Here is a 27,036-nt window from a genome sequence, read left to right on the forward strand (position 1 = left end):
CTTACTTGAATTCAATCAGATCAGTATAAATGAGAGGAGGGCAGAAGAAGGTCAGCACCATTGCCCAGACCGGCGTGCTTTGTGCCATTTGACCCCACCAGTTATCTGTTAACATGGACTGTGGAATAGAAAGGTATTATTATTGCAGTGGCTTCGATGAATAAAAAAAAAAAAAAAATGTTCTAACTTTCAATCATTGACCAGAGATCAAGGTCACTAAAAGGACCATTAAAAGGGGGTTGTCTGGTTTTAAGCTACAAGTCTGCAGTCACTCTGTGTCTGCAGACTTGTGAACTCAAAGTTCCTCCTACGTCACTTGATTAGAAGCAATACATGGACTCCGACCCTACTTGTTTGTATAGAAGCATTATCTGAGCATGGTCTAATCTGGACAAAAGTCATTGCACGGGAGGAGAAAGAAGTGAGTTATGACATCACCTCTCGTGAATAGTAGATCATGTATTATCTATTTTATAAAGAGGTTAACTTTCATTAACAGTGTCTGTAATGATAATGAGACTGCTGAAAATACTTCTGTACAGAAGAGGAAGTGTGTGTCTGGTGTATGGCTTCATGACCGGTATGGAAAGTGCATGGAAAATATATTGATGAGACCTCAGTTCTATTTAAGGTAGTGGGTTGACCTTTTAGGATTTTTCTGAAAGCATGATTGATATGTTCTCTTACCTGAACACCATCCTGTGCAAAGAAATTACGTGCATCGGCCTCGTAAGCCAGCTGCAGGCAAGTGGCACCTCCCCAGACGGCTGAGCGGCGCACCAGTAGCTTAAACGCACGGTTCTCGCTATTTCTGTAACACTCGTTAAACACACCTACAGCAATGAGAATTATAGTTATGCAATACAGTTTTGACATCTGAATTTGCTGCCTTCAGCATTTACTATATGTCAAGCCCACAGTTTCCTGACCTGCCCATAGTGCGTGGAGGTTATGGCCCTGAAGGGAACCCATCAGATGGTTCATGTGCCTTAAACCATGGACAGCATGACTCAGAGACTGGCTCTGCTTTTGCAGCCATGTAGGTTTTACTCTGAAATGTTGTGTTAGGCACCTGTAAAGAACAGACCAGCACCACCCAGATAATAAGGTACTGTGTCATGCACCCTAAAAGCAATAAATGGAAAGGTCAAGCCCTGTTCCCTTCCCCTATGGCTGCAGCTCTTTGTTTTACTCCACATTGGTCTTGGATCTTCCATGTGGCCTGGTATTCTTCAGAGACATCATCTCCTAAGGAGTTTTACGGTCAACTTGGACAAACTGTTGACTCTGAAAACGGAGATTGTATGGTGTTCAGTGGCCATCCACATTCTTCTATTGCCATCATCTCCTCAGGCTTCTGTAATTTCTAATACTTGCATTTACTGCTTCTGTGATCTGCAGGTTAACCCATTGGTTGCTATAACCATCACAAACGGTTATAAGAATTTCCTCACATTACGTTGAAATTTTCTGTGGATTCTATAACTTGCATCTGTCTCTTCTGTGATCTGCAGTTTAATCCATAAGATGCTATAAGAGTCACAAAACTGTTAATAGTTTGTTCACATTACATTTCAATCTTCTGTGGTTTCTATAGCTTACATCTACTACTTCTGTGATCTGCAGGTTAACCCATCATTTGCTGTAAGCATCACAAATTGTTATTACGCTGCAATCTGTTGTGGATTCTTCAACCTACAGCTGAGCTCTGCTTTAGACCTGCTGTTTTCCTTCATCTGTCCTCCTGGCTCTTTGGCTTCTGGTGTGCCCTGCCTCAATTGTTTGTTTGCTGTCCAGCTAAACCTGTTATCTAGGTCCTTACTGTTTCACGTGCATTCCGGCATGCTGTGCCAGCAAATTGGATCAGTGTGTCCACCCTAACCATCAGCTTTGTGAATCCACATCCTCAAGTGAGCCCAATACACTAACATTTCAGAAAAAATATGATTTAAAATCGGTGGCCAGGGATGATGCAACTAGGACTAGACCAGGTCCCTGGCATCATCTTCTAGCGCTCCTAGATTGACAGGTCTCTGCGTAAACAAAGATTTTGGTCAAAGGCAGTGAAACAGAAAGAAGCAATCGGGATCCGCCTCTTGGACTGGTAATTTTATTCACATGGTCCACAGCCACTATTATAAAGTATGTTTATCTGAAACGCCGCAGCATGTTAGAGTGAAACATAAATGGCTACAATAACGGAGCTGATCGCTGATTCATGGCACTTGTGGATCGGGCAGCGTGAATCAATATACAAGTTCCCTTTTAGCACAATCATGGTGCAGTGCACACAAAAGGTTAAATGTTCCACAATTTGTAGGGTGGGGGTCATTATTTTATGGTAAAAGGGCGGCTGTGGGAAATCATATATAATTTTCTTTATATGTGTTGTCAAAGCATAAAGACCACAGATGGTCCTCAGTAACAGTGAGTGATGTGGTTTGGAACAGACATGAAATAATAAAAAAAAAAAAAAAAAAAAAAAAAAAATCAGCGCCAGCTCATAGGAACATATAAGAATATCACAAAGAAAATTTAAAAAAATGTGAGAAACAAGAAGAGAAGACAAACATACAGTATGCAAGAATGACTCCAAAGAGTGCAATGTTCCACTTAGTAATGCCACAACCCCCAAATGTAAGCCGACTCTGGCCAAGGATCAGCCCCTTAAGGTTCATTGGTTTAGCATCACTTAGTGACCGCCTATGAAGATTACAGTTACACAAGACACAAGAAGTAGAAACACTATCAAAACTGCTACTATTGGTTTTGTCTTGTGCAGGACCTGAAGGTGCGGTGCAGGATACGTGGATTATTTTTTAGGCTATGTGCCCACGTAAGCAGAATTTTCCTGAGCAAAATCGGACTCCTTTGCTGGAAATCTGCATTTTTTTCCCGCTTTTTTAGCATTTTGATCGCTTTTTTTTGCGGATTTTTCGCGTTTTTTTTCCGGAGCATCCTAATACAATGAACATAGTGGCAAATCTGCAGATTTTCTGCTAAATGAATGAACATGCTGCGTTTTTTTCCGCAATGCGTTTTTTGCGGAAAAAACGCAGCATGGGCACAAAAATTGCGGAATGCATTCTAATAATGGGATGCTTAATGTATACGTTTTTTAAGCATTTTTGCAGGGGGAAAAATGCTAAAAAAATGCAAAAAAAAAAATGTGAAAAATCCTGAACGTGGGCACACAGGCTTAAGGGGGTTTTACACATAGCGATATCGCTAGCAATATCGCTAAAGCATCACCGATTTGGTGACGTAGCAGCGATGCGTGGACGTGGGCGGGAGGATTTCAGGATCGCCGCGTCTGAAAGGTAAGTATCATCCGATGTATCGCTGCTACATCGCTGTGAGATCTGCCTGTGTGGTGCACCAGCGATCCTGACCGGGTCATATCGTGGTCAGGATCGCTGGTGCATCGCTAAATGTAAAAGGGCCTTTGTAGTTGCTAAGCCAGCACCCTTCTCTGATGCATACACAGAAAAGGGAGCTGACTTACCTAATGAACGGACCAGAAGCTAAGCAGCGGCCAGAAGAACAATAGGATATCTGGGCTGTTAGAGCTTTAAAAAAAAAATCTTGAAAGGGAAGCAATCATCAGAGATTGACCCATTGATTAAATCAGGTTTATATGCTTTATGATAAGAGAAATAAATCTATAAAATAATATATAAATATTAAAGCAATAAATATATTTATATATTTTATTAATATTTCATACTTTAATATTTTAAAATGCCCCAGTGACCAGTGTGAGAATTGAACAATTTCAATTTTTTTTTATCACAGGATATACCGTATATTGCTATACATCTCTCCCTCGAGATAGATATAGATAAATAGCCTGTGTTAAAAAAAAATAATAAATTGTGCAATTCTCAAACTGGCCACTGGGGCTTTTTTTACTCTAACTTCCTGTTTCTTCAGGAAATCCACACCTACATTAGCCATAAAGGTCAAATCTCAGCTTTATCTTGTGTAATGAAGCATCTAATGAGCATGTGCACGTGTCAGCGGTGACATCGCCTATTGTGATTGGTGAACCCCGATTTATCAGCTGTATATAGAGATGCTACCTGTCATTGTCATCCTGCCTCTCATAATGAGCCTGCTGAAAACTTATTAAAGAACAAGTAATACTAAAAAAAAAAAAAGTTACCCGGTGTGAAAATTAAAATGTTACCAATTTAGTTTAATAAAAATTGTAATGTAAAGAAAAAAAAATAAAAATACATACATGTAAAACAGAAAAAAATGGTTTAAACAATAGGTTATTTTCTGATAGCTTTTCTTGTCCTCAAGCTTTGCACTGAACATAATACAGCGTTTGATTTATGTCTGGACTATTCTTTTAAGTAAAAGCAGCTAAAGGATTAAAGTTGGTCATAAATCGTATAAATACAAGATGTTAAGTGATCAATGTTTTTGCCCATTACTATTTTGAAAAATTCAAGAGGAGCAAATGAGGAACTGCGTGGTGAACGCGGTAACATTGTCTCCTCAGTAAGTAATGGGATCATTGTGTCTGTACTTACGTCCCACTGTATACACAGCAATGAGAGCATGTACAATGTAAATCACCTCTAATGCCAGCAAGGCGTGAAATCAAATATGTCCCTTCCAGGCCAAGCTCTTTATGTGCTGCTGAAACAAACCTATAAAAAGATCTCATTTGTCTGTCAAATTAGAGAGGGCGCTGAGGTCGCCATTATTCTCGCAGCTAAGCTCTGGCGGAGGGGTTGGCCACTTTCCATCATCGGGTTGGTGCAATCCTTTAAAAGTAATGGTGAAGGAAAAAACTTATGGCCCCGTCACACACAGCAACTCGCAGCAATCCCGACAACGATAGGAACTTGTCAGGATCGCTGGTGTGTCGCTACATGATCGCTGGTGAGCTGCCAAACAGGCAGCTTCACCAACGATCAGGACAGCGACACGCGGGTAACAAGCAACGCACGTCGCTTAGTTACCTGCAGTGTATGTTGGATACCAGCGCGCTGGTGCAGGGAGCTGGTAACCAAGGTACACATCAGGTTTCTAAGCGCCGCACCGCGCTTAGAAACCCGATGTTTACCTTGGTTACCAGCTCGCTGGTCTCCCGCCTGCCACACGCAGCGATGCGTGCTGGCCAGTGGGAGACCAGCGATCAAAAAAATATCCAGGCCATTCGAGGACGATCAGCGATACCCGGAAGGGGGGCCGGTCGCTGATAAGTGTCACACACAGCGATCTCGCTGGTGAGATCGCTGTTGCGTCACAAAACTTGTGACTCAGCAGCGATCTTGCTAGCGAGATCGCTGTGTGTGACGGGGGCTTTACTGTACCCATAAACCCTTAAAGGGGATGTATTTCTCCGCCTTCTGCCTATACACACACGCACAGTCGTTTTAGCCGAGCACATGTATTTGTTCAATTGGGAATCAGACATTCCTAGCGGTGGCTTCTCAGGAATGGGGGGGGATTCAACATGACCGATCCTTCTCTTGCCCGACAGCCTTCAATGCTAAGCCATAGCGGAAGTCAGGTAAAGGTTGCTGCTGATTGACGACCATTGATTGGCTGCAGTGGTCTCCAGACAATATAATGTGGGGCCCAGCGTGGAGATTTGTGGATTGAGTGATAAGTAAGCAGTTTTTTTGTTATTTTCTGATGGATCATGAAGAGGTTTCACAATAGCGGACACGTGCCGTTCTAAGAAAAGGGGGTCCTGTTTCAAGCACAAAAACAGATGTGTACGGAGAGCTGAAAGAAGTATCGGACTGGAGGGCCAAGGGCCCACCTGTAACCACTGTTCAACTACATGCAAATGTGACATTATCCTCAATCCCCAATTTATATAACAATGATCTGGGGAGATTGGTAAATGAATAAGATGCTGCCTCTGCACATAGTAATACAAGTATATAGTGCCAAGTACTGCTCATATAAGAGGGTGGTGGCCCACCGGAGGATTCTCCTGTTCTCCTGTGGGCCAGTCCAAGCCTGGCTAGAAAGGCTTTCTTTAACAATATAAGAGAGGTAGATGATAGTGTGCTGTGGATTACCTATTGCTAGATGTTCAAACTTTGCAGCTAGTTCTTTCATAGCTAATACTTCTTCAGCTTCAGATTCCAGGCGAGAGAGCTCCTTCAGCAGTTTGGAAGCAGCAAGTGCTGAGGTCACAGCTTCTGGCCCCTGCGGAGCGCACCAATAGGAGATAGAAAAACGACAAAAAGAACAGTCAGTCCTAAGGAACAATTCAAGGACATAATGTTTGTTCCCCCAGAATTAAACTGCTCTTCTAACTCTTACGTTCCTGGAGTCCATGTCAACTGGCCCGCATGGTCATAAGACACTTAATAGTCTGCATAAGAAAAGCTCTAATCCAACGCATCTCATAGAGTGGCATCTTAAGCAAATGCTCCATGCAATACTGCTACTAACGGTCATGCCCTGGCAAGACCTAAAGGAGGCCGTGCATGACAGCAAAATTCTCTGCTCTTTATTTGGTGTTCTCTTTGGTGTTTTCCAGTTAAACAAAAATTAAACTAAGTGAACGCTACTAATATGGTCCTATAAGCCCAGGTGCAAAAAAAAAAAAAAAAAATCAATCAATAAGCCAGTCCCTTTCCCTTTTTATGCAGCGGAGAATAAGGCTTGGTTAGCTTAATTAAAAAAAAAAAAACACACAACAGAAAAAGGCATCAAACAGCCTCATCCTCCATCTTTACGGCATAGCTACAGTATACAGTAAAGTTTATCGTTACAATGGAGAAAGGGGGCTGGCTTAGCTTAAAAAAAGCAAACAAACAGCCACATATCATTATTAATAATAATATTTTTTATTATTTTTATTATTTTTTATTATTATTATTATTATTATTATTATTATTTTTATTATTTTTTATTATTATTATTATAAGTAAGCCAGCCCCCTTCCCTGCCTTTACGTTGGAGTAGTGGTCTAGCTTGTAAAAAAAAAAAAAAAAAAAAAAAAAAAAAAAACAACACAGAATGAAGGTGGCTAATTGCTTGTTTTTTTCCTGCTTTAACGCTATTCCAGCCCTCTTCTCCATTGTAACAATCTAAAAAACAGAAAAGGGGGTTGACTCATTAAAAAAGCCATCCTTTTTTCCTGTCTTTAGATCGTTACAATGGAGAAGAGGGCTGGCATAGCGATATAGCAGGGGAAAAAAAAAAAAAAAAACAATCAGCCACCTCTCTTCTTTCCTTGTGTTTTTTTTTCATATCAGATTCTCTAATGTAAAGACAGAGAAAGGCTTATAGAAAAATAAAAGGGAGCTGGCTGATTTTATTTTTACATTTTTTATTTTTTTTTTAAAGTTAAAAAAACCCTCTACTACTCCAGTTTATAGATAGAGAAGGGGATTGGCTTAACTACTGAAAGCACCAGAAGTCAGGTGGCCTGAACCATGAATGTAGCTGGTAGGAGAAGAACATGGCTCTTCTGCCAACAGGTCTAAATTAGTAAGCTATTAAAAATAATATTCAAAAGATTATTAATCTATAAGTCTGGTTTGCAAGGAATCTCCTTTTACCCCCTTTAGAACTTTACTGCACAAATGTCTGACCATCTTCCCCCTCCCTCCAATGCAGTCACATACTTTACTATTGAGGCATTTTTTGCTGTTGGTAAAGTTATTCTGCCCCTGGACAAGAAGCAATGATGTTACCTGAAACTCTCAGTTACCTGAAAAAAATGGACAAGGAACATCATCGCTTATCGTCCTGGATCTGCGGTGGTTAAAGACTGTGAATGAGTAATTTTTTTGTTTTAAAACAATTGCTCGTTTCTGTAAAATTTTTGTAGATCTGTCAAAATGGAGAGCCATTTAAAGGAGCAATTGATGCAAAATTGATTTACGGTGTGTGCAGGGCTCCCAGGGGGCAGTCCTTAGCACTGGGATACTCTGATAATTGAATCCTTGTGTTTTAATCCACCCCATCAATAGGCATAGCAGAGTGTATATCAGTTGTGCACTCCTTCCAAAAAGTAGTATACAGGTTTAGAAATAGATCCTTTGAGATCTCACCATTTCCCAGAAGTAGGTAGCCATTTCATTTCGATTCTGTAAAATTGCCCAAATGAAGAGATCGATCCATGGGGTTGTTGACTTTCTAGTGTCATACCTCTGATCAGGGCTGCTTTGACTATTTTTAATCTGTTGACAAGGATGGAGAAACAAGTTGTGTAAAAAATATAAACAAAAAAAAAAAATATACCAGGCATAAAAAAAAAGTATGAAAAATATTATATCTAGTAAGTAAATGTTCTTAAAAGTGGCTGTCCACCTTTGGGAAACTTTTTTCATGCAAATGAATGTATTTAGCGCTAAATATAATTTTTGCCATTTGGTTTCATAAAAAAATATTGCACCCCTTGCCTTCTGTAGAACCCGTGTTGATCCATCTATTGCTGACTGCAGAATGAATTAACTGAAAATACATCAGTGAGCTCACTCAGATTAAATAAGTTTGTAACACTGTCTAATCTCAGATCCTCTCATCTGAATTATAGCCACAGACCACATCAAAAAGCCAAATGGTGGTAAATTTTCACTTAAAAAAAGGTTTTGCCCTCAAATACATATTAAATAAAAAAAATTCCCAAAAGGTGTCCAACCCTTTTGAAGTAAATGGAAACTATGAGAAACTTTCAATGCAAAAAGATCCATCTTTGTAACTAGTCTTAAAAGTGTCCAACTATTTTATATCTATCGCTTAGCATCAGACTACGCATGCTTTGTTTGTAGTCTATTACCGTGGAGACAAGTCTGCATTGGAGCTGTATTCAAAAAATGCTAAGAATTTGTAAAAAAAATAAATAAATAAAATAATAGTAACAGCTTTCAAACTTTGGCCTCCCGTTTATTGAAGCTACTAGGATTGCTGCTGACACACTACTCAACAATGCCTTATAGTGCCACGGAGCCTGGCCATACAAATATTAAGGTCAACTTGTCATTGCAAACCCACAATGGTTGACATTTGTAGAATCCATACGTACATTGGAGTTCTTCCTGTTGAGGGAACTCTTCGCATTTCCCACGACGTGCGTATAGAATGGGGCGCAGACATCACCCATGAGCTCTCGTAGTACTTTGGCCACTTCGTAGAGCTTGAAGACATGTCCTTTGCCTACGGTGTACACCGGCACGTGCTGCTGTCCTTTGTTAGACTCTCTGTGCTCTTCATGTTTGCGCTGAAGCAAATGGCAGAGAACCGTATTCTCCAGTACGGAACTATAGAGCTCCTCAAGCTGTCCATACGTCAGGTAATCCACAATGTTTATCCCGTTGTCCACAAAGAGCTTTACAAAGCTGGGTTTGTCATTCACGAGTGCGTCCGTCATTGTGTCTTCAAGATCACAAGCCTGTAATAAAAGAAAAAAGCCAAGCGTCTACAACTTGATATTTTATGAATGACAATGATGGACCAATGCATAGAACAACTCAAAGTTTAGTAAAAAAAAAAATTGGTAAAGTCGACGAACCCACCCATTTCGTCATGCCTAGTGATGAGCGAATATTTCAATCTTTGGTTCGGATTACGTTCCCCTACATGGGGTAAGCTGCTAAGGCCCAAAGGAGGGATAAAAAATGCAGACAGACACTGTAGGGATTCTGGAAGCACAGGTGCAGATGGGACTGGCTGAGGAACAGAAAAGCACTGGCAGGTGCCGACGGGACCAGGTGTTATATGGGTGCTGTCAGGTGTGATCTGGATCGGCTGATGGACAAAAGAGCACAGACAGGTATGAGCAGACAGGTACAGGGTACACAAGCAGAAAAACAGACCTGGGGAACCTGACAACTAGCAAGCATGCAAGGCAAACTAGCAACGTAGCTCAGGAACCTCCATATTAGAGGAGAAGCCTTAAATAGGAGGTGTCGCCCAGCTATAGGTTGGGAAAACCTTAGGTTGATGCAGGTGGTCCCTCTAAGATTGAGGGAGTGCGCCCTTTAAGCATAGTTCCCGGTCCTACAACTGAATCTTGGTGGACACCGACACACAGGGCGAGAGGAGGAGGTGGCGAGTGAGTGGGAGACACTGAAAGTCCTGTCTGTTAGGTACGAGAAGATCCAACAAAGGGCCAAGTCTGTAATGTCAACAGATCAGAAAGTCTGTAGTAAGAGTGAATGGTCCACTGTATCACAGACATGCCAGGTCCAGAAGGAGGAAGACAAACTTGCGTCGCTTTCATTTGGCAGTTAGTAGGTCGTTGGTGACTTTAGTCAGGGCAGTTTCAGTGGAATGGTGTGGTCTGAGGTCAGATTGTACGCGGTCAAATAGGGAGCAAGAGGAGAGGTGGGAGGACAGTTCAAAATGGACATGTTGTTCCAGTATTTTGTTGGCACAGGGGAGAAATGATATGGGACGATAGGCAGACAGAGGATGGGTGTGATCGTGGTGTTTTTCAATCAGGATGGAAGACACCAGTTGTTAGTGACAGGTTGAAGAGGTGGGTTATGCTTGTGATGAAGACTGTGGTAAAGTTTGGAATGAGGTGGGAAGTTTTTGTGTCAAGTTCACAGGTGGTGAGGCAAAGTATTCAGCTAAAATGAGAGGAGAGTGAGGGGGAACTGGTGGAAGCAGGAAAGAATTGAAAGTACTGAATAGCTGTTTAGGGTTGTGAGACAGGTATGATATGAGGGATGAGACGTCGGTTTGTTTTGCTGCAGTCAGAAATTGTGCAGCATTTTTACAACTTCTGTTACTGGATGGACAACTCCGCTGCCTTTCTTTGGCAGCCGTACAATGGTACACTTTGTAGATGAGGGCCAGAAAGAACACATTCTCCAGTAGATGGCAAGTGCTGCATCAAGTGGCCTCTGCTCTTCTTCCTCCACCTTAACATCACACACAGTACAGTCCTCAGTGGTGGAAACCCAATTAACCTTCCCCCCCCCCACATCATAACTCTCCAAGCGCCCAATTGACTGTTGGGAACCAAAGATGACTGAGTCTGCAGATCTCTTCACACATTGTATGTCAGGAGCATAGGAAGTGCACTCTAAAGATTCAGAGTCAAGAGGAGGAAATCATCAGCACCTATGGCCAAATTTTTTGTGACTTAGGGTAGTTTCACAATTGCGTTTATGGCCGCAGCGACGGCCTGCGCACGGCCGCTGCTGAGCCCCGCCCCCTGCCGCGCCTCCTCCGGCAGCTCCGCCTACGGGTGCATGACGCTGCATGCGTCCCCTATCTTTAGCACTGGGGATGCAGGCCATGTGCAGGTATGCGTTTGGCGGCGCATGCGTCCTTTTGACGCTGCGCCGACCGCACCAAATTGCAACAGGTTGCGTTTGGCGCTGGTCGGCGCAGCGTCAAAAGGACGCATGCGCCGCCAAACGCATACCTGTGCACGGCCTGCGTCCCCAGTGCTAAAGATTGGGGACGCAGGACGCATGCAGAGTCCTGCGCCCGTAGGCGGAGCTACCGGAGGAGGCATGGCAGGGGCGGGGCTTAGCGGCGGCCATGTGCAGGCAGTCGCTGCAGCCTTAAACGCAAATGTGAAACTACCCTTAGATCTATGGCCGGATGAAGTTTTGTCCGAGTATAAATCAAACCCGCTTCAACAGATGCTAACCCCGTTGGGTGAAGGTGATCCATTTGTGATGAGACTCATTTGAGGTGCCCACGGACTGTACTGTGCTGCCAAGGTAGGAAGAGGAGGGGGGCGAATCTCAGGGCGAGGAGTGTGAGAACAGAGAGGATGAGGTAGTATATCACACTTGGTGTTAATTCCAGAGGCATGCAGCCGAGTAGCTCAGCAGAGGAAGAGGAGGAAGAAGATGAGTAGGTTACGTAGACACAGAGTTAAGCAACTACAACAACCAATGCATCCTGAGGCCCAACTCTTGCAGTGGACAGCAACGTCCGCAGTTCTGCAGTTGCCTAACTTGAGTCTTTTTTACAGATTGGCAAAAATCTTAATCATGTTATCTGTCAACTTTTTTTTAAAAAACAACCCAGTAGATTTCATTTTTTGTACTCCTTTCAGTACTATGTGCCTGACCTGCCACATGCGTGATCAACATGCATTAATCTGGAAAGGTCATTGTGCTAAAATGCAGACTAGTTGGTCTCGCCAACCACCGTCCACCCCATCAACCTCATTTTCTGATTCTTCCTCCTCCTTCACCATGGCAAGTGTTGTCACACAGGTCTCCGGATGAAGAACCTCCACTTGTTTACCCCCTACAGTTGGGGTGACTGACAGCCTGTCAGCCGATATGGAATTCGACATGCCTGCTGTTTTTGACTGATCTTACATACCAAGCACACCCCATCTTTCTTAATCCACCGTAACATCCCCGCCTGCACCTCTCACAGTCCAGCAGCTTGTCATGTTCACCCTACTCCACACTGTGTCGGTACAGCAGCAAACCCTCATTTGTGCAGTCGTGCTCACATAAAAGATTCTTCACTCCTACACATGGCAAAGTGGCAAACAGTTTGAATTTCACCATCTTCAATCTACTAATAATAAACTTTATATATCACAAACACATTACGCATAGCTTTACGAGTCAGCAGTTCATATAAAACAGTCAAAAAAGTTACCAAGTTTAAGATCATCAATTAAAGCAAAACTAATGACAAGCCTGCTCTTCAGAGCTTACAATCTACAATGAGGTAGGGGTGACGCCAATTACAGGTGCTTATTTACAATGATGATACAACCCTCTTGAGGAAATGGGGGGTAGATAAAGGCTGCATGAGCCTTTTGGGTACAGTAATTTTGTCACGCTCGCGCCTAGGCTGATTGGCGCGAGCCAGGGGGTTGTGGCCCCACTGTGCCACAAACCAGACTACCCTGGAAGGGGCGTGATTACGGCAGCTATCTCGGTCTTCACTGGAACCTCTGATGGTGAGGTCAGGCTTGTGCGGCAGGTAGCTGCCGGGTGCCACTCCAGGGGAGTGTCTGGCTGTGGCTGCTGATCCCACTCGGGAACAGGACACCTGGACAGGTGCGAGTGACAAGCAGGCCGAGACACAGGGCGGGCGGGCACGGCTTGAGACACAGGGCGGGCGGGCACGGCTTGAGACACAGGGCGGGCGGGCACGGCTTGAGACACAGGGCGGGCGGGCACGGCTTGAGACACAGGGCGGGCGGGCACGGCTTGAGACACAGGGCGGGCGGGCACGGCTTGAGACACAGGGCGGGCGGGCACGGCTTGAGACACAGGGCGGGCGGGCACGGCTTGAGACACAGGGCGGGCGGGCACGGCTTGAGACACAGGGCGGGCGGGCACGGCTTGAGACACAGGGCGGGCGGGCACGGCTTGAGACACAGGGCGGGCGGGCACGGCTTGAGACACAGGGCGGGTAGGTGTGGTCTGCGAAGGAACAGGTAGGGTCCTGTTCACACAGCAGGAGCGGGTACTGGCTGGAAGGAATGGAATATGGAGGAACAGGTAGGGTCCTGTTCAAATAGGAGGTGCAGGTACGGGTAGGAGTGGAATGACAAAAGCAAGAGGGCGGAGCCTGCCAGAGTGCACACTACAGACAGGGAGGACACAGGGTAAGACACAGCAGGGAAAGGAACCACAGACAAGGAGACACAGACAGACAGAGGTAAGACAGAGTTCAGACAGACAGAGTACAAGACAAGGTACAGGAACCAGGATATTCTGCCACCTGGAGGGCGAGCAAAGAAGTACCAGGCAAGTACTCAGACAAAGCTAGGACAAGACAGGGACCAGGATATATGCCTCCTGGCGGGCACTCAGTGTACTAGAAATGCTAGGAGTAAAGCCTCTCAAGGAAGGCAAGACAAAGGACAGGGCCTGGCTACCTCAGTAGCAAGGAGCTGAGTAGAGACATTACACAGGCAAAAGTTAGTGGGTGTGGCGACCCTATATAGTAAAGGGCTCCAGGTGATTGGTCGGGGACAGATTAGACCGCTGCACCCTGACTGCATAAGAAGCAGAGAGTTCAGGCGCCACCCCCCTATACACAGTCAGGAAACATGGCGTGCAAGCAGGAAAACAAGAGGCATAGCGCATGGAGCTGGCAGCAGACAGAAATCAGCGCATGACCGCATTAGGGAGCATCTAAAAATGTCTAAGTTGTGGTTATACTCCTAGTTTCATGGGGACAAAGAGTAAAAGGTTAGTCATCTAGGTAGGAGATTGAACTGAACCGGACAAAGTCCAGATCAGGGGTGCTACCATCTTTGTGTCTCAGAGTTTGAAAGTTGTGAGAGGTCATGAGAATTTGCTAGAGATAGAAGCTGGGATGCAGTTGGGGAGGTGGAGCTGTTGAAGTCTCCCAGGATAAGGGTTGTCAATTCTGAGGACATGAAGTGTGGCTGCAACGCATAAAAGTGATCAAGGAAGTGGGTGGATGACCCTGGGAGCAGGTATATGACTGCTACTCTGAGGGAGAGGGGATGGAACACCCTGATGGTGTGAACCTCAAAAGAAGAATGGCATCCAATCGGCCTGCATTTATTTATTGGGTTAAAAACAGGATTGTTGCTGGCAGCGAGGAGTGTAGGCATAGGGCAGAGACACACTGGCAAATTTTTCGCCCGAGAATTGGATCGTAAAACTCACCCTGGCTGGCACCTCTCCTGACCTGAACTTGACAGCAGCATAGTAATCCATCACGCTGTCAAGCTCAGGTCAGGAGAGGTGCCGGCCAGGGCGAGTTTTACAATCCGATTCTCGGACGAAAAATTCGCCAGTGTGTCTATGCCCTTATCGTGGAGTTAGCAGTGATCGTACAGCGGGATATATGCATATTCCATGTGTAGTAATCTGAACGTGGATAAGCCGTACGCTCACTGTTACTTTTCTGAGAACTAATTATTGTGAACAGCCTGTGGCCTCCTCGGATGATTTGTGGCCCAATCGTGTCATTGTTTGGACAATACTGGCCAGCTAAGGGGTACTTCACATTAAGTGAGATCGCTAGCGAGATCGCTGATGCGCCACCGATTTTGTGACACAGCAGCGATTTCGCTGTGTGTGGCACGCATCAGCGACCACCCCCCGCCGGGTATCGCTGATCGTGCAGGAATGTCCTGGGCCATTTTTTGATCGTTGGTCTCCCGCTGGCCAGCACGCATCGCTGCGTGTGGCAGCGGGAGACCATCGATCAGCGAGCTCCCAGCCCTGTAAAGCAGACGCTGGGAGCTGGTATACAAGGTAAAGAGCGGGTAACTAAGCGCCGCACACGCTTAGTTACCCGCTATTTACCCTAGGTACCAGCGTCCTGATCACTGGTGAGATCTGCCTGTTTGACAGCTCACCAGCGATCATGTAGCGACGCACCTGCAATCCTGACCAGGTCATATCGTTGTCGGGATCGCTGGTGCGTCGTTTAGTGTAACGGGACCCTAAGAGCTATTTGCTGCAAAGATCACAGAGCTTCTTTCTGTATGACTCATGGCCTATGATATTTGTTTTTATTGCAAGGCCACTCCAATCTGTTGGCCACGGAACTGCAGCCTTTACACCTTGTGGATACAGACGGTTTCCGAAAGCCGATGGTCGTCGCAGTCAACCCAATAACATTTGTCCAGTCACCATTACTTCTGTAAGAAAGATGTGCCTGCGCTACAGCAACAAGTTGCAGACAATATCATGCACGCATGGACAGGGGAATTACAGCTAGATGACTGGGCACTGGATGACTCTGCTGGCTGTTGGGGCAGTCGGGGAAGGGGCTGCTCCACAAGTTTTGCAATCCCCAAGGCTTGCAGGGCGCTTGGGGATGGAAAAATAAACCGCTACACACCATGAGATGGATAACTAAACTACTAGACAACAGGGGTTAGAAAACTAAACTACTAAACAGCTAGGGTTGTAGAACTACACAAATACACACCAGAACATGGAGAACTAAAACTACTGGAGAAGTAAACTACTAAACAGTTTGATTTGTAAAACAAAACTACTCCAGGGATTGGAGAAGCAGGAAGCTCATCTGCATATTTCCGGTGCATTCTGGGAAGAGAAGAGTCGCCTTAAGCTGATCGATCGCTGGGACTTGCAGGGTCTCGCTGTTTGAGGACATCGCAAAACCAGGGATTGGAGAAGCAGGAAGCTCATCTGCATATTTCCGGTGCATTCTGGGAAGAGGAGAAGAGTCGCCTTAAGCTGATCGATCGCTGGGATTTGCAGGGTCTCGCTGTTTGAGGACATCGCAAAACCTTGCGCCACCCATCATAGCCTGCATCAGCAATATGGAAGAGAAGAAAATCCACATGGTCACCTGCAACACATGCTACATGTTTACGGATCTTCCGGCCCAAAACCTCAACTTTTCCTCTAAGAGGGCAACAAGTTTGCACTTCTGACAGGTAAAGGTGCAGGGACTAGAAGAAAGAAAAGAAACATTGATGGTAATTAAAGAACATGAGGACTTCTTGGATGAAGCAGAAGCAACTATTCAGGATTTTGGAAGTGAGAAAAGCTTCAGAGCACATACAGAGGCTGAAAAGTGGAGCCATGTGACGAAAAGAAGCAAACGGATCAAGTGGTCTTCACCACCCACACAGCTTAGCAACCAATATGAAGCCTTCATGCTGGAGAACAAAAATGGCACAGCTCAGGATGATACTGTATCTACAAGAGAAGACACACTATCAACAAAAGAAGTTACTCTGTCAACAAAAGCGGAAACAAATGACACTCAAAAACACGAGCAACAAGCAGTGCGTCCGGAAGAAAAGAAGAGTAGTAGTTATGGGCGACTCACTACTAAGAGGCACGGAGGCAACTATCTGCAGGCTGGACATAACCGCACGAGAAGTATGCTGCCTCCCAGGAGCAAAAATCAAGGATGTGGCCAACAGGATACCAACTATCATCAAATCCAAGGACGACTACCCTTTCCTACTGATACATGTAGGCACAAACGACACGGCAAGAAATGACCTACCAACTATCTGCGAAGACTTTGAAATTCTGGGGAAGAAAATAAAGGAACGGAACGTACAGGTTGTTTTCTCATCAATCCTCCCAGTCGATGGCCATGGCATCAGAAGATGGAATAGGATACTAGAGGTGAACAACTGGCTACAATGGTGGTGCAGACAGCAAGGATTTGGATTCTTGGACCATGGCGTGAATTACCTCTATGATGGACTTCTCGCAAGAGATGGGATACACCTCACAAAACCTGGGAAACACACATTCGCCAGAAGACTTGCCACACTCATCAGGAGGGCTTTAAACTAGAAGAGGGGATGGAAGGAAAAACAGCAGACAAGAACATGCAGCAGAAGGACAAACTAATCAAGGATACTAGATGTGGTAAAGAGGACCCAAGACAGGGTACTCAGAAGGAAGCTAAGAAAATGAAGCAAAATTTATTTCCTGCATACTGACCAACGAAAGAAGCCTGACCAATAAGATTGAAGATCTGGAGTTGGTAATGTGTGAGGAAAAATACGACATAGTAGGAATAACCGAGACATGGTCATGGACAGCTATGACTGGGCGGCTAACTTGCAAGGATATGATTTGTTTAGGAGGTATCGTAAAAAAAGGAAAGGGGGTGGTGTCTGTCTATATATAAAGTCCACTTTAAAGCCCACACTAAGAGAAGATATACAAGAGGGAAATGAAGAGGTGGAGTCTCTATGGGTGGAGATACAAGGAGAGAAAAGTAATAAAATCCTCATAGGGGTTTGTTATAAGCCACCAAATATAACAGAAACCTCTGAAAATGTATTATTGAAACAAATAGACAAAGCAGCAAATCACAATGAGGTGATTATTATGGGGGACTTCAACTACCCCGACAGACTGGGAAACTGAAACCTGCGTATCTCAGAAAGGAAACCAATTTCTGTCAGTAACAAAGGATAATTATCTGTCACAACTTGTGCAGGGCCCAACTAGAGGGACAGCCCTTCTGGTCTTAATTTTAAGCAACTGGCCAGCTAGAATAACAGAAGTACGAGTCGATGGGCACCTAGGGAACAGTGACCACAATATAATACAATTCCACTTGTCCTTCAGTAAGGTGCCCTGGAAGGGGGTTACGAAAACGCTGAGTTTCAGGAAAGCAAAGTTTGATCAGCTTAGAGAGGACCATCGCCGAATTGATTGGGACAATGTCCTCAAAAATAGGAGCACAGAAAATAAAAGGGAAATATTTAAATCAGTTTTACACACCCACTGCAAGCTAGCCATACCGTACAGAAATAAAAGGGCTAGGAACAGGAGAACACCAATGTGGCTAAATAAGGATGTAAAAAGGGCAATAAACAAGAACAAGGCATTTAGGAAGCTAAAACAAGAAGGCAATGAAGAAGCATTAAAAAGTTATAGAGAAAAAAATAAAATGTGTAAAAAACATACATTTGGCAAAAGTGGAAACTGAGAGACTCATTGCTAAGGAAAGTAAAACAAACCCCAAACTATTCTTTAATTATATAAACAGTAAAAAGTTTAAAATTGATGGTGTTGGCCCTTTAAAGAACATTGAGGGTGAAATCAGAGAGCGATGTGGGAAAAGCAAATGTTTTAAACACTTTTTTCTCAACAGTGTTCACACAGGAAAAGGATTTGCCAGGGGAAATGCAGAGTGATAATGTAAATTCCCCATTAAGTATTACCTGCCTAACCCAGGAAGAAGTGCAGAACCGCCTTAGTAAGATTAAAATTGACAAATCACCAGGCCCTGATGACATTCACCCTCGGGTATTAAGGGAGTTAAGTAATGTGATAGACAGGCCTCTATTCCTTATATTTAAACACTCTATAGAAACAGGGTCTGTTTCCTTTTGATTAGCGGCAAGCAAATGTGGTACCAATATTCAAAAAGGGGTGTAAGAGGGAACCTGGAAACTATAGGCCGGTAAGCTTAACATCTGTTGTGGGTAAAATTTTTGAAGGGTTTCTAAGGGATACCATTATGGAATATCTCAAAGTTAATAAATGTTTAACTCCATATCAACATGGATTTATGAAGGATCGCTCCTGTCAAACTAACCTGATCAGCTTCTATGAGGATGTAAGCTCTCAAATGGACCAAGGAGAATCATTGGATGTCATTTATCTCGACTTCTCTAAAGCATTTGACACTGTCCCAAATAAGAGATTGGTAAGTAAGATGAGAAAGCTTGGGCTAGGGGAAAATGTGTGTAGATGGGTAGGTAGCTGGCTTAGTGATAGAAAACAAAGAGTGGTTATTAATGGTGCATACTCAGATTGGGCCAGGGTTACTAGTGGGGTACCACAAAGTTCTGTATTGGGCCCCCTACTATTTAATATATTTATTAATGATCTAGTGGATGGCTTACACAGTAAAATATCAGTATTTGCAGATGATACAAAACTATGTAAGGTAGTTAACACAAAGGAGGACAGTTTGCAACTAAAGACAGATTTGAGTAAATTGGAGAATTGGGCTGAAAAATAGCAAATGAGGTTTAACACAGATAAGTGTAAGGTTATGCACATGGGAAGGAGAAACAGATGCTACAATTACTTACTAAATGGGAAACTGCAGGGGAAATCAGACATGGAAAAAGACTTAGGCATCTTAGTCAATAAGAAGCTAAATTGGAGTGCCCAGTGTCAGGCAGCTGCCACCAAAGCAAATAGGGTCATGGGATGCATTAGAAGAGGTCTGGGGACACGAGATGAAAACATAATTCTCCCCCTGTACAAATCACTCGTCAGACCACACTTGGAGTATTGTGTGCAATTTTGGACGCCGGTGCTCAAGAAAGACATTACTGAACTTGAAAGGGTTCAAAGGCGGGCTACTAAAATGATAAATGGAGTTGGTTCACTACAATACCCAGAAAGGTTATCAAAATTAGGTCTATTTACTCTAGAAAAGAGAAGACTTAGGGGAGACTTAATATATATGTACAAGTATATCAGAGGACAATGCAGAGATCTCTCCAATGAACTGTTTGTACCAAGGACTGTGACAAGAACAAGGGGACATTCTCTTCGTTTGGAGGAAAGACAATTTCTTCACCAGAATAGAAGAGGGTTCTTCACAGTAAGAGCAGTGAGGCTCTGGAATTCTCTTCCTGAGGAAGTGGTGATGGCCAACTCACTGAATGAATTTAAGAAAGGAATGGATGCTTTTCTTGTGAGTAACAGTATAGAAGGTTACGAATAACAGAATATTATAGGTAGATGATTGACCTAGCTTAGGGGAAGGAATTTTTTTCCCTATGGAGAAAATTGGCTTCTACTCTGTGGGTTTTTTGCCTTCCCCAGGATCAACAATGCAGAACAGCTGCACTAAAAATAGGCTGAACTAGATGCACATAAGGTCTTCCTTCAGCCTTCAAAACTATGTTATGTTACTATGTTACTACACACCAGGGGATGGAGATTTAAGTGCTAGACAGCAAGGTATCAATAGACACCAAGTCTTGGAATCCCCAAGGCTTGTGGAACAAACCTCTGTATCTAATACTTCATCCAGTACTTCTGCCTCCTTCATCTCCTTTTAGGGCCTCCACCTGTGCCCTCAACCTCTGCCTTAATGAAACAGATGTTACAACACTGCAGAGGGAATCCCCCCACCTCTGTACTACGCAACCACGGATCCCCGCAATCAGGCATTGTTTCAATTAATATGCCTTGGAGATCATAGTCATACAAATCAACAGTTGGCAGCTATCCATGCCGAGATTGAACAATGGATGCCTACACTCAACCTGTAGCCAGGGAAGGTCATGTGCGATAACGGTGCAAACCTGGTATTGGTCCTACGCCAGGCCAACCTTACACGCGTGCCTTGTATGGCTCGCATCCTCAACCTGATGGTACAGCAATTCCTACACCACTGTCCCAGCATGGATGCGAAGCTGTAGAAAACACTGTTGTTGTGTGTTCACTTTCACCATTCCACTTAGGTTGGTATAGAGATTGTTCGGGCTACCAGTTAATCGATTGCCATGCAAAGTGACCACACCGTGGAATTCAACTCTGCAAATGTTGCAGCGACTGTGTCAGAAACGCCGAGACCTGGTGCAGTATGACATTTTGCATAGCCTGGCATATCGCAGTTCGGATGTGGTGCAATTCACACTTGCCTAGCGGACACAGATGAAGGACCTCTGCACCCTTCTGCATGTTTTTGAAATGGCTGCTAAGATGGTTAGTGGTGACAACGATGTCATCAGCATCGCTATTACTGTCATCTAAATGCTGGACCACACTTTAAATAATTTGGGTGAAGAGGTGGTGGTGGTCCCGGGGGAAGACGAGGAAGTAGAGGAGGATGCCTTTACGGTTAATAAATCTCTAAGTTCAGGTCTGTTGTCTCACAGGTGGTTGCCATTGGAGGAAAAAATGGAGAAGGACCATGAAAAGGACGAGAAGGAAGAGGTGATGGATGTGCACCAGTTAGGAGATGAAGAGGATAATGATTCCCTCTCTGTTGTCCATGGTTGCCACAAGGGGATGGAGGAAGAAAGCTTGAGTGTTATCCTGCCACAAACACACTGTGGAGTTGGACCTCATGAAAGAGACCGATCCAGGTGCACCTTCTTGCAGCACTATCTGCAAAATGATTGTTACACGAATAGTTATGATTCGAAATAGTGCTGACTTCCATCCTACACTCTGCTGCCTGACTAATCCACCTGTCTCCCTGCTATTCCCCAGCCTCCCCCCTATGCCAGGCCCTTCACTGGCTTCCTATTGCACAGAGGCTCCAATTCAAAACCCTAACCATGACATACAAAGCCATCCACAACCTGTCTCCTCCATACATCTGTAACATGGTCTCTAGGTACCTACCCGCACGCAACCTTCGATCAGCTCAAGATCTCCTTCTCTACTCCCCCCTTATCTCTTCTTCCCACAACCGCATACAAGACTTCTCCTGTGCTTCCCCCATACTCTGGAACTCTCTGCCGCAACACATCAGACTCTCACCATCAACGGAATCCTTCAAGAAGAAACTGGAGACCCACCTGTTTCGACAAGCCTACAGCCTGCAATGATCCTCGGTCTACTGAACCACCGCACGACCTGCTCTACCCTCTCCAACTGTATCCTCACCCATCCCTGTAGACTGTGAGCCCTCTCGGGCAGGGTCCCCACTCCTTATGTACTTGTGTGTCCCTTGTCTTACACATGTTTATTATACTTGTCTATATTTCCCCTTTTCACATGTAAAGCGCCATGGAATAAATGGCGCTATATAAATGCATAATAACAACAACTTCTAGGTGCCATTGTGTTCTATCCATGTTACAAAAGTACATTTTGCAAGTTGCCTCCCCCCATGAAAAAGGGACGCGCCCATTGTGCAGTATCAAAACATGCTTGAAGACAATCTTGACAGTCGTTTTCCCCAAGGCAGCAGTGATGCACACAGTATGCAGCATCACAGTGATAGGCTCCCAACCACAGAAATGTTGAGTCATCAACGCAAAAACATTAGCAGCCTTGCAACGCAGGAGTCCTGTGTTCCAACCCCACCAAGGGCAGCATTTGGTAGTTGACTCCATAAGAATGGAGGACTGTCGGTCTCGGAGGCCTACTGCTACAGGCAACACACTCGAAGGAGACTCAATCAGGACTCTACACATTTTCTAAAGTGTATTGGCAGACACCAAAGTGACATCAATTTCACCACAGTAGAAATCTAATGTATAATTGCTAATCGGCTCTGTCACAGCTTCCGGCGATTGTGTCGCTATCCCACAATCCACCGTGGCCGACTGCCATATTGGAGCACCCAAGTTATGGGTATTCCGATATGGCGGCCGGGATTCAAATCCCCCGCCCCGCCGGCAGAGCCATTGAGTGTTGTCGCGGGGGATTCAAATCCCCCACCAAAGCCGCGTGGCTCCACTCATTGACAGCCGCCCGCCGGCTGAGGGTTGGCGAGGGATTCAAATCCCATGCAGCACTGCTTATTGGCTCAGGTGGCGGGGATTACTTACATACTTACCTGACCGGGAGGCGCGTTGCCGCAGCGCTTCTCTTCTCACCGGAGACCGGGGCAGGAGTGTGGTGTCGGAATCGTGCATGCGCATAGCGCTATCCGGTGCCATTTTACTGAAGACACATTTGCAGTGTGCCTTCAGCAATATGGTGCCAGACAGCACGGTATGGGCATGCATATACTCTGGCGCTTCTTCCCCGGTCTCCGGCAGAATGGGACAGCGCTGGAGCACAAGGAAGAAAGGTGAGTAGAAATGTTTTTTTTGTGTGTGTGTGTGCAGTTTAATAGGGGTGAGAGGACCATACATATCAGGATAGGGGGGTGAGAGGTAGCATGCATACCAGGATAGGGGGGGGTGAAGGGTAGCTTGCATACCTAGATAGGGGGGTGAAAGGGCTATGCATACCAGGATAGGGAGTTGAGAGGGCCATGCATACCAGGATAGGGGGGGTGAGAGGGCCATGCATACCAGGAAAGGGGGGTGAGAGGGCCATGCATACCAGGAAAGGGGGGTGAGAGGGCCATGCATACCAGGAAAGGGGGGGTGAGAGGGCCATGCATACCAGGAAAGGGGGGTGAGAGGGCCATGCATACCAGGAAAGGGGGGTGAGAGGGCCATGCATACCAGGAAAGGGGGGTGAGAGGGCCATGCATACCAGGAAAGGGGGGTGAGAGGGCCATGCATACCAGGAAAGGGGGGTGAGAGAGCCATGCATACCAGGATAGAGGGGTGAGAGGACCATGCATACCAGGATAGAGGGGTGAGAGGACCATGCCTACCAGGATAGAGGGGTGAGAGGACCATGCCTACTAGGATGGGGGGGGGACGAGAGGACCATGCATACCAGGATAGGGGAGTGAGAGGGCCATGCATGCTTTCAAATCCCACACGGATTTGAATTGGCTCAGCCAGCAGGGCGGGAGATTTGAATCCTCCGCCAAAGCCGTGCAGCACCGCTCATTGGCTGAGCCGCCCGCCAGCGGATGTTCATTTCACCGCACTCCCGATGCAATAGCATCGGGCCTATTTCTAGTAGTATAATAGGGACCGACTGGTCTTTCACCACACCCAACTCAACAGATGGACAGTTGGACACCCAACCAGGAGTGCTCACATTTCAAACAATTAGTAGCAGACACCACTAAAGTAGCATCAATTTCACCAGAGTAAAAATAGTATAATGGGGAGCGACATATCTTCCACTACAGCTAACCCAGCAAATGGACACCCAACCAAGAGTGTACACATTCCCAAAAATTAGTGGCAAACACCAATAAAGTGGTATCAATTTCACCACCTACCCCATTTAGACGTCGTACACGAGACTAATCCCCCTTCCACCACGACCTCCTTTTTCCCCAGTCATGTTGCTCAGATAGTGTGCTATGAGCACAGCATTAGCAAATAAAAATTTGATTTTTTACTCTGCACCACCTCTGTAGAGCTGAATTTCAATGCCACTAAATGAGAAGGTGAAATATGGCATGCTGAATCGAGTTAGTCACAGAAAAAAAAAATTGTGTGGATGAGGCCTGTATGACAAAGAAGATGTGCTCAATGGCGGATCTTAATAGGGGCGGATGGGGCGGTCGCCCCGGGCCCAAGGTTTTTTGGGTGCCCAGGGCAGTGGCGTATCCAGGGGGGGGCAGGCAGCAGGGGGGCGCAGTCGAGCCGCCCGGCCGCCTAATGCAGCGGTCCGCAGTATGCCAGTATCTCCCTCCCTCCCCCCCCCCCCGGCGGCTGCGTTCTGCCGCTACCAGTCCTGGGAGTCGGCGGTTCTCTGTGTCGGCTGTCAAGCTGACAGCCGACGCAGAGAAGGAGGCCGCGCCGACTCCCAGGCAGCAATTGTACTTGGCGTCTATAGACGCCAGTACAATTGAAGCTCTGTCCGCCGGGTCAGAGCGACGTCAGCAGGGTGATCAGGTCATGTGATCACGCTGCTGACGTCACTCCCCGGCGCCCAGAGCGAACGCTGGTGGTAAGTGTGCTCCTCTGTGGAGCTGAAGAACCACCGAAGATGGGGATGGGGGTTAATGAGTGGAGAGAGGGGTTAATGTGGGGGTGGGGGTTAATGAGTGGAGATGGGGGTTAATGAGTGGAGATGGGATTAATGAGCGGGGATGGGGGTTAATGAGTGGGGGGGTTAATGAGCGGAGATGGGGGTTAATGAGTGGAGAGGGGGGTTAATGTGCGGGGGTTAATGAGTGGAGATGGGGATTAATGTGCGGGGGTTAATGAGTGGAGATGGGGATTAATGTGCGGGGGTTAATGAGTGGAGATGGGATTAATGTGGGGATGGGGGTTAATGAGTGGAGATGGGGATTAATGTGCGGGGGTTAATGAGTGGAGATGGGGGTTAATGAGTGGAGATGGGATTAATGTGGGGATAGGGGTTAATGAGTGGAGATGGGGGTTAATGAGTGGAGGGGTTAATGAGTGGAGATGGGGGTTAATGAGTGGAGATGGGGGTTAATGTGCGGGGGTTAATGAGTGGAGATGGGGATTAATGTGCGGGGGTTAATGAGTGGAGATGGGATTAATATGGGGATGGGGGTTAATGAGTGGAGATGGGGGTTAATGTGTGGGGGTTAATGAGTGGAGATGAGGGTTAATGAGTGGAGATGAGGGTTAATGTGGGGATGGGGGTTAATGAGTGGGGGGGTTAATGAGCGGAGATGGGGGTTAATGAGCGGAGATGGGGGTTAATGAGCGGAGATGGGGGTTAATGAGCGGAGATGGGGGTTAATGAGCGGAGATGGGGGTGGGGGTTAATGAGTGGAGATGGGGGTGGGGGTTAATGAGTGGAGATGGGGATTAATGTGCGGGGGTTAATGAGTGGAGATGGGGATTAATGTGCGGGGGTTAATGAGTGGAGATGGGATTAATGTGGGGATGGGGGTTAATGTGTGGAGATGGGGGTTAATGAGTGGAGATGGGGGTTAATGTGGGGGGTTAATGTGGGGATTGGGGTTAATGAGTGGAGATGGGGGTTAATGAGTGGAGATGGGGGATTAATGAGTGGAGATGGGGGTTAATATGTGGAGGGGTTAATGAGTGGGGGTACATTAGTGTGATTGATTAACGAGAAGAGAGAGAGCCCAAAAAAAAAAAAAGTTCTAAGTCTTATCCTCCTATATATTCAGACATAGCTTGGGGATAGCATTTATGCAGGGGGCATTTATGCACACTTTATCCAAGTACAGTTTATCAAAGTACTGGCAGTTATAACATGGCAGTTAGACAGGGCAGGAGACAGGTAAGACATTTATATACATCTACTCCCTGTACATTTGGAGTACAACAAATATATACCATATGCATTTGTGTAATTTTAATCCTGGCCGCTGCATTCACACACATCCACCGCCCTGGCATTAACTCTCTACACTCCATCCACATTGGCCCCTCGCTTCTTTCCTCTCCTATGTATAGCACTCATGCTCTTTTCACGTTGTTAAACTGCACAGATCCAGTCAGTCCCACCATTCAACATCAGAGACGCTCTCACAAATCACTTAACCATCTGCTCACTCTTTCTATCCTCCTTCTCCTAGTCGCAGGAGACATTGCTCCCAAACCTGGTCCCCCATGTTATAGAAAGTCAAACCTCCCGACTGCTACACTCAGAAACCCCTCTAATCTTATTAATATTCCCTGCATGCCATCTGTCTCTCTTAATTGTGCACTTTGGAATTCTCGCTCAGTGTGTAACAAACTCGCCTTCATTCATGACTTTTTCCTTTCTAATTCTCTTAACCTCCTGGCTCTTACTGAAACCTGGATCCAGCAGTCAGACACTACCGCTGCTGCTGCTCTTTCATACGGGGGGCTTCACTTCTCTCATACCCCAAGATCAGACAATAGAGCTGGTGGAGGCGTTGGTCTGCTCCTATCACCAAAATGTACCTTTCAGGTTATCCCTCAAGTACCCTCACTTGTCTTCCCTTCTTTTGAGGTCCATGCCGTCAGACTCTACACCCCCTTCTCCATGCGAGTGGCGGTGGTGTATCGTCCTCCCGGCCCCTCCCATCAGTTCCTGGATCATTTTGCCACTTGGCTTCCACATTTTCTCTCCTGTGACATCCCTACCCTCATCATGGGTGATTTCAACATCCCCATTGCTCTTCCCCTCTCAC

General features: G+C 45.7%; 1 protein-coding gene across 3 annotated transcripts in view; it reads right to left on the reverse strand.

Annotated features, from left to right (window-relative positions):
* The window catches only part of LOC141085522 (transient receptor potential cation channel subfamily M member 4-like), a 174,660-nt gene that overhangs the window by 28,881 nt on the left and 118,743 nt on the right, over positions 1 to 27,036 (reverse strand). For all 3 annotated transcript variants that reach the window (XM_073570942.1, XM_073570943.1, XM_073570944.1), the window contains exons 11-15: positions 9,014 to 9,379; positions 8,040 to 8,168; positions 6,051 to 6,180; positions 688 to 833; positions 6 to 118 (exon numbers count right to left, since the gene is read on the reverse strand). In XM_073570942.1, the coding sequence (XP_073427043.1) occupies positions 6 to 118; positions 688 to 833; positions 6,051 to 6,180; positions 8,040 to 8,168; positions 9,014 to 9,379 (884 nt within the window). The remainder of the gene's footprint in view (positions 1 to 5; positions 119 to 687; positions 834 to 6,050; positions 6,181 to 8,039; positions 8,169 to 9,013; positions 9,380 to 27,036) is intronic.

This window comes from Dendrobates tinctorius, unplaced genomic scaffold (genome assembly GCF_039654945.1).
Source record: "Dendrobates tinctorius isolate UK_male_01 unplaced genomic scaffold, ASM3965494v1 ptg000028l, whole genome shotgun sequence".
NCBI lineage: Eukaryota > Metazoa > Chordata > Amphibia > Anura > Dendrobatidae > Dendrobates > Dendrobates tinctorius.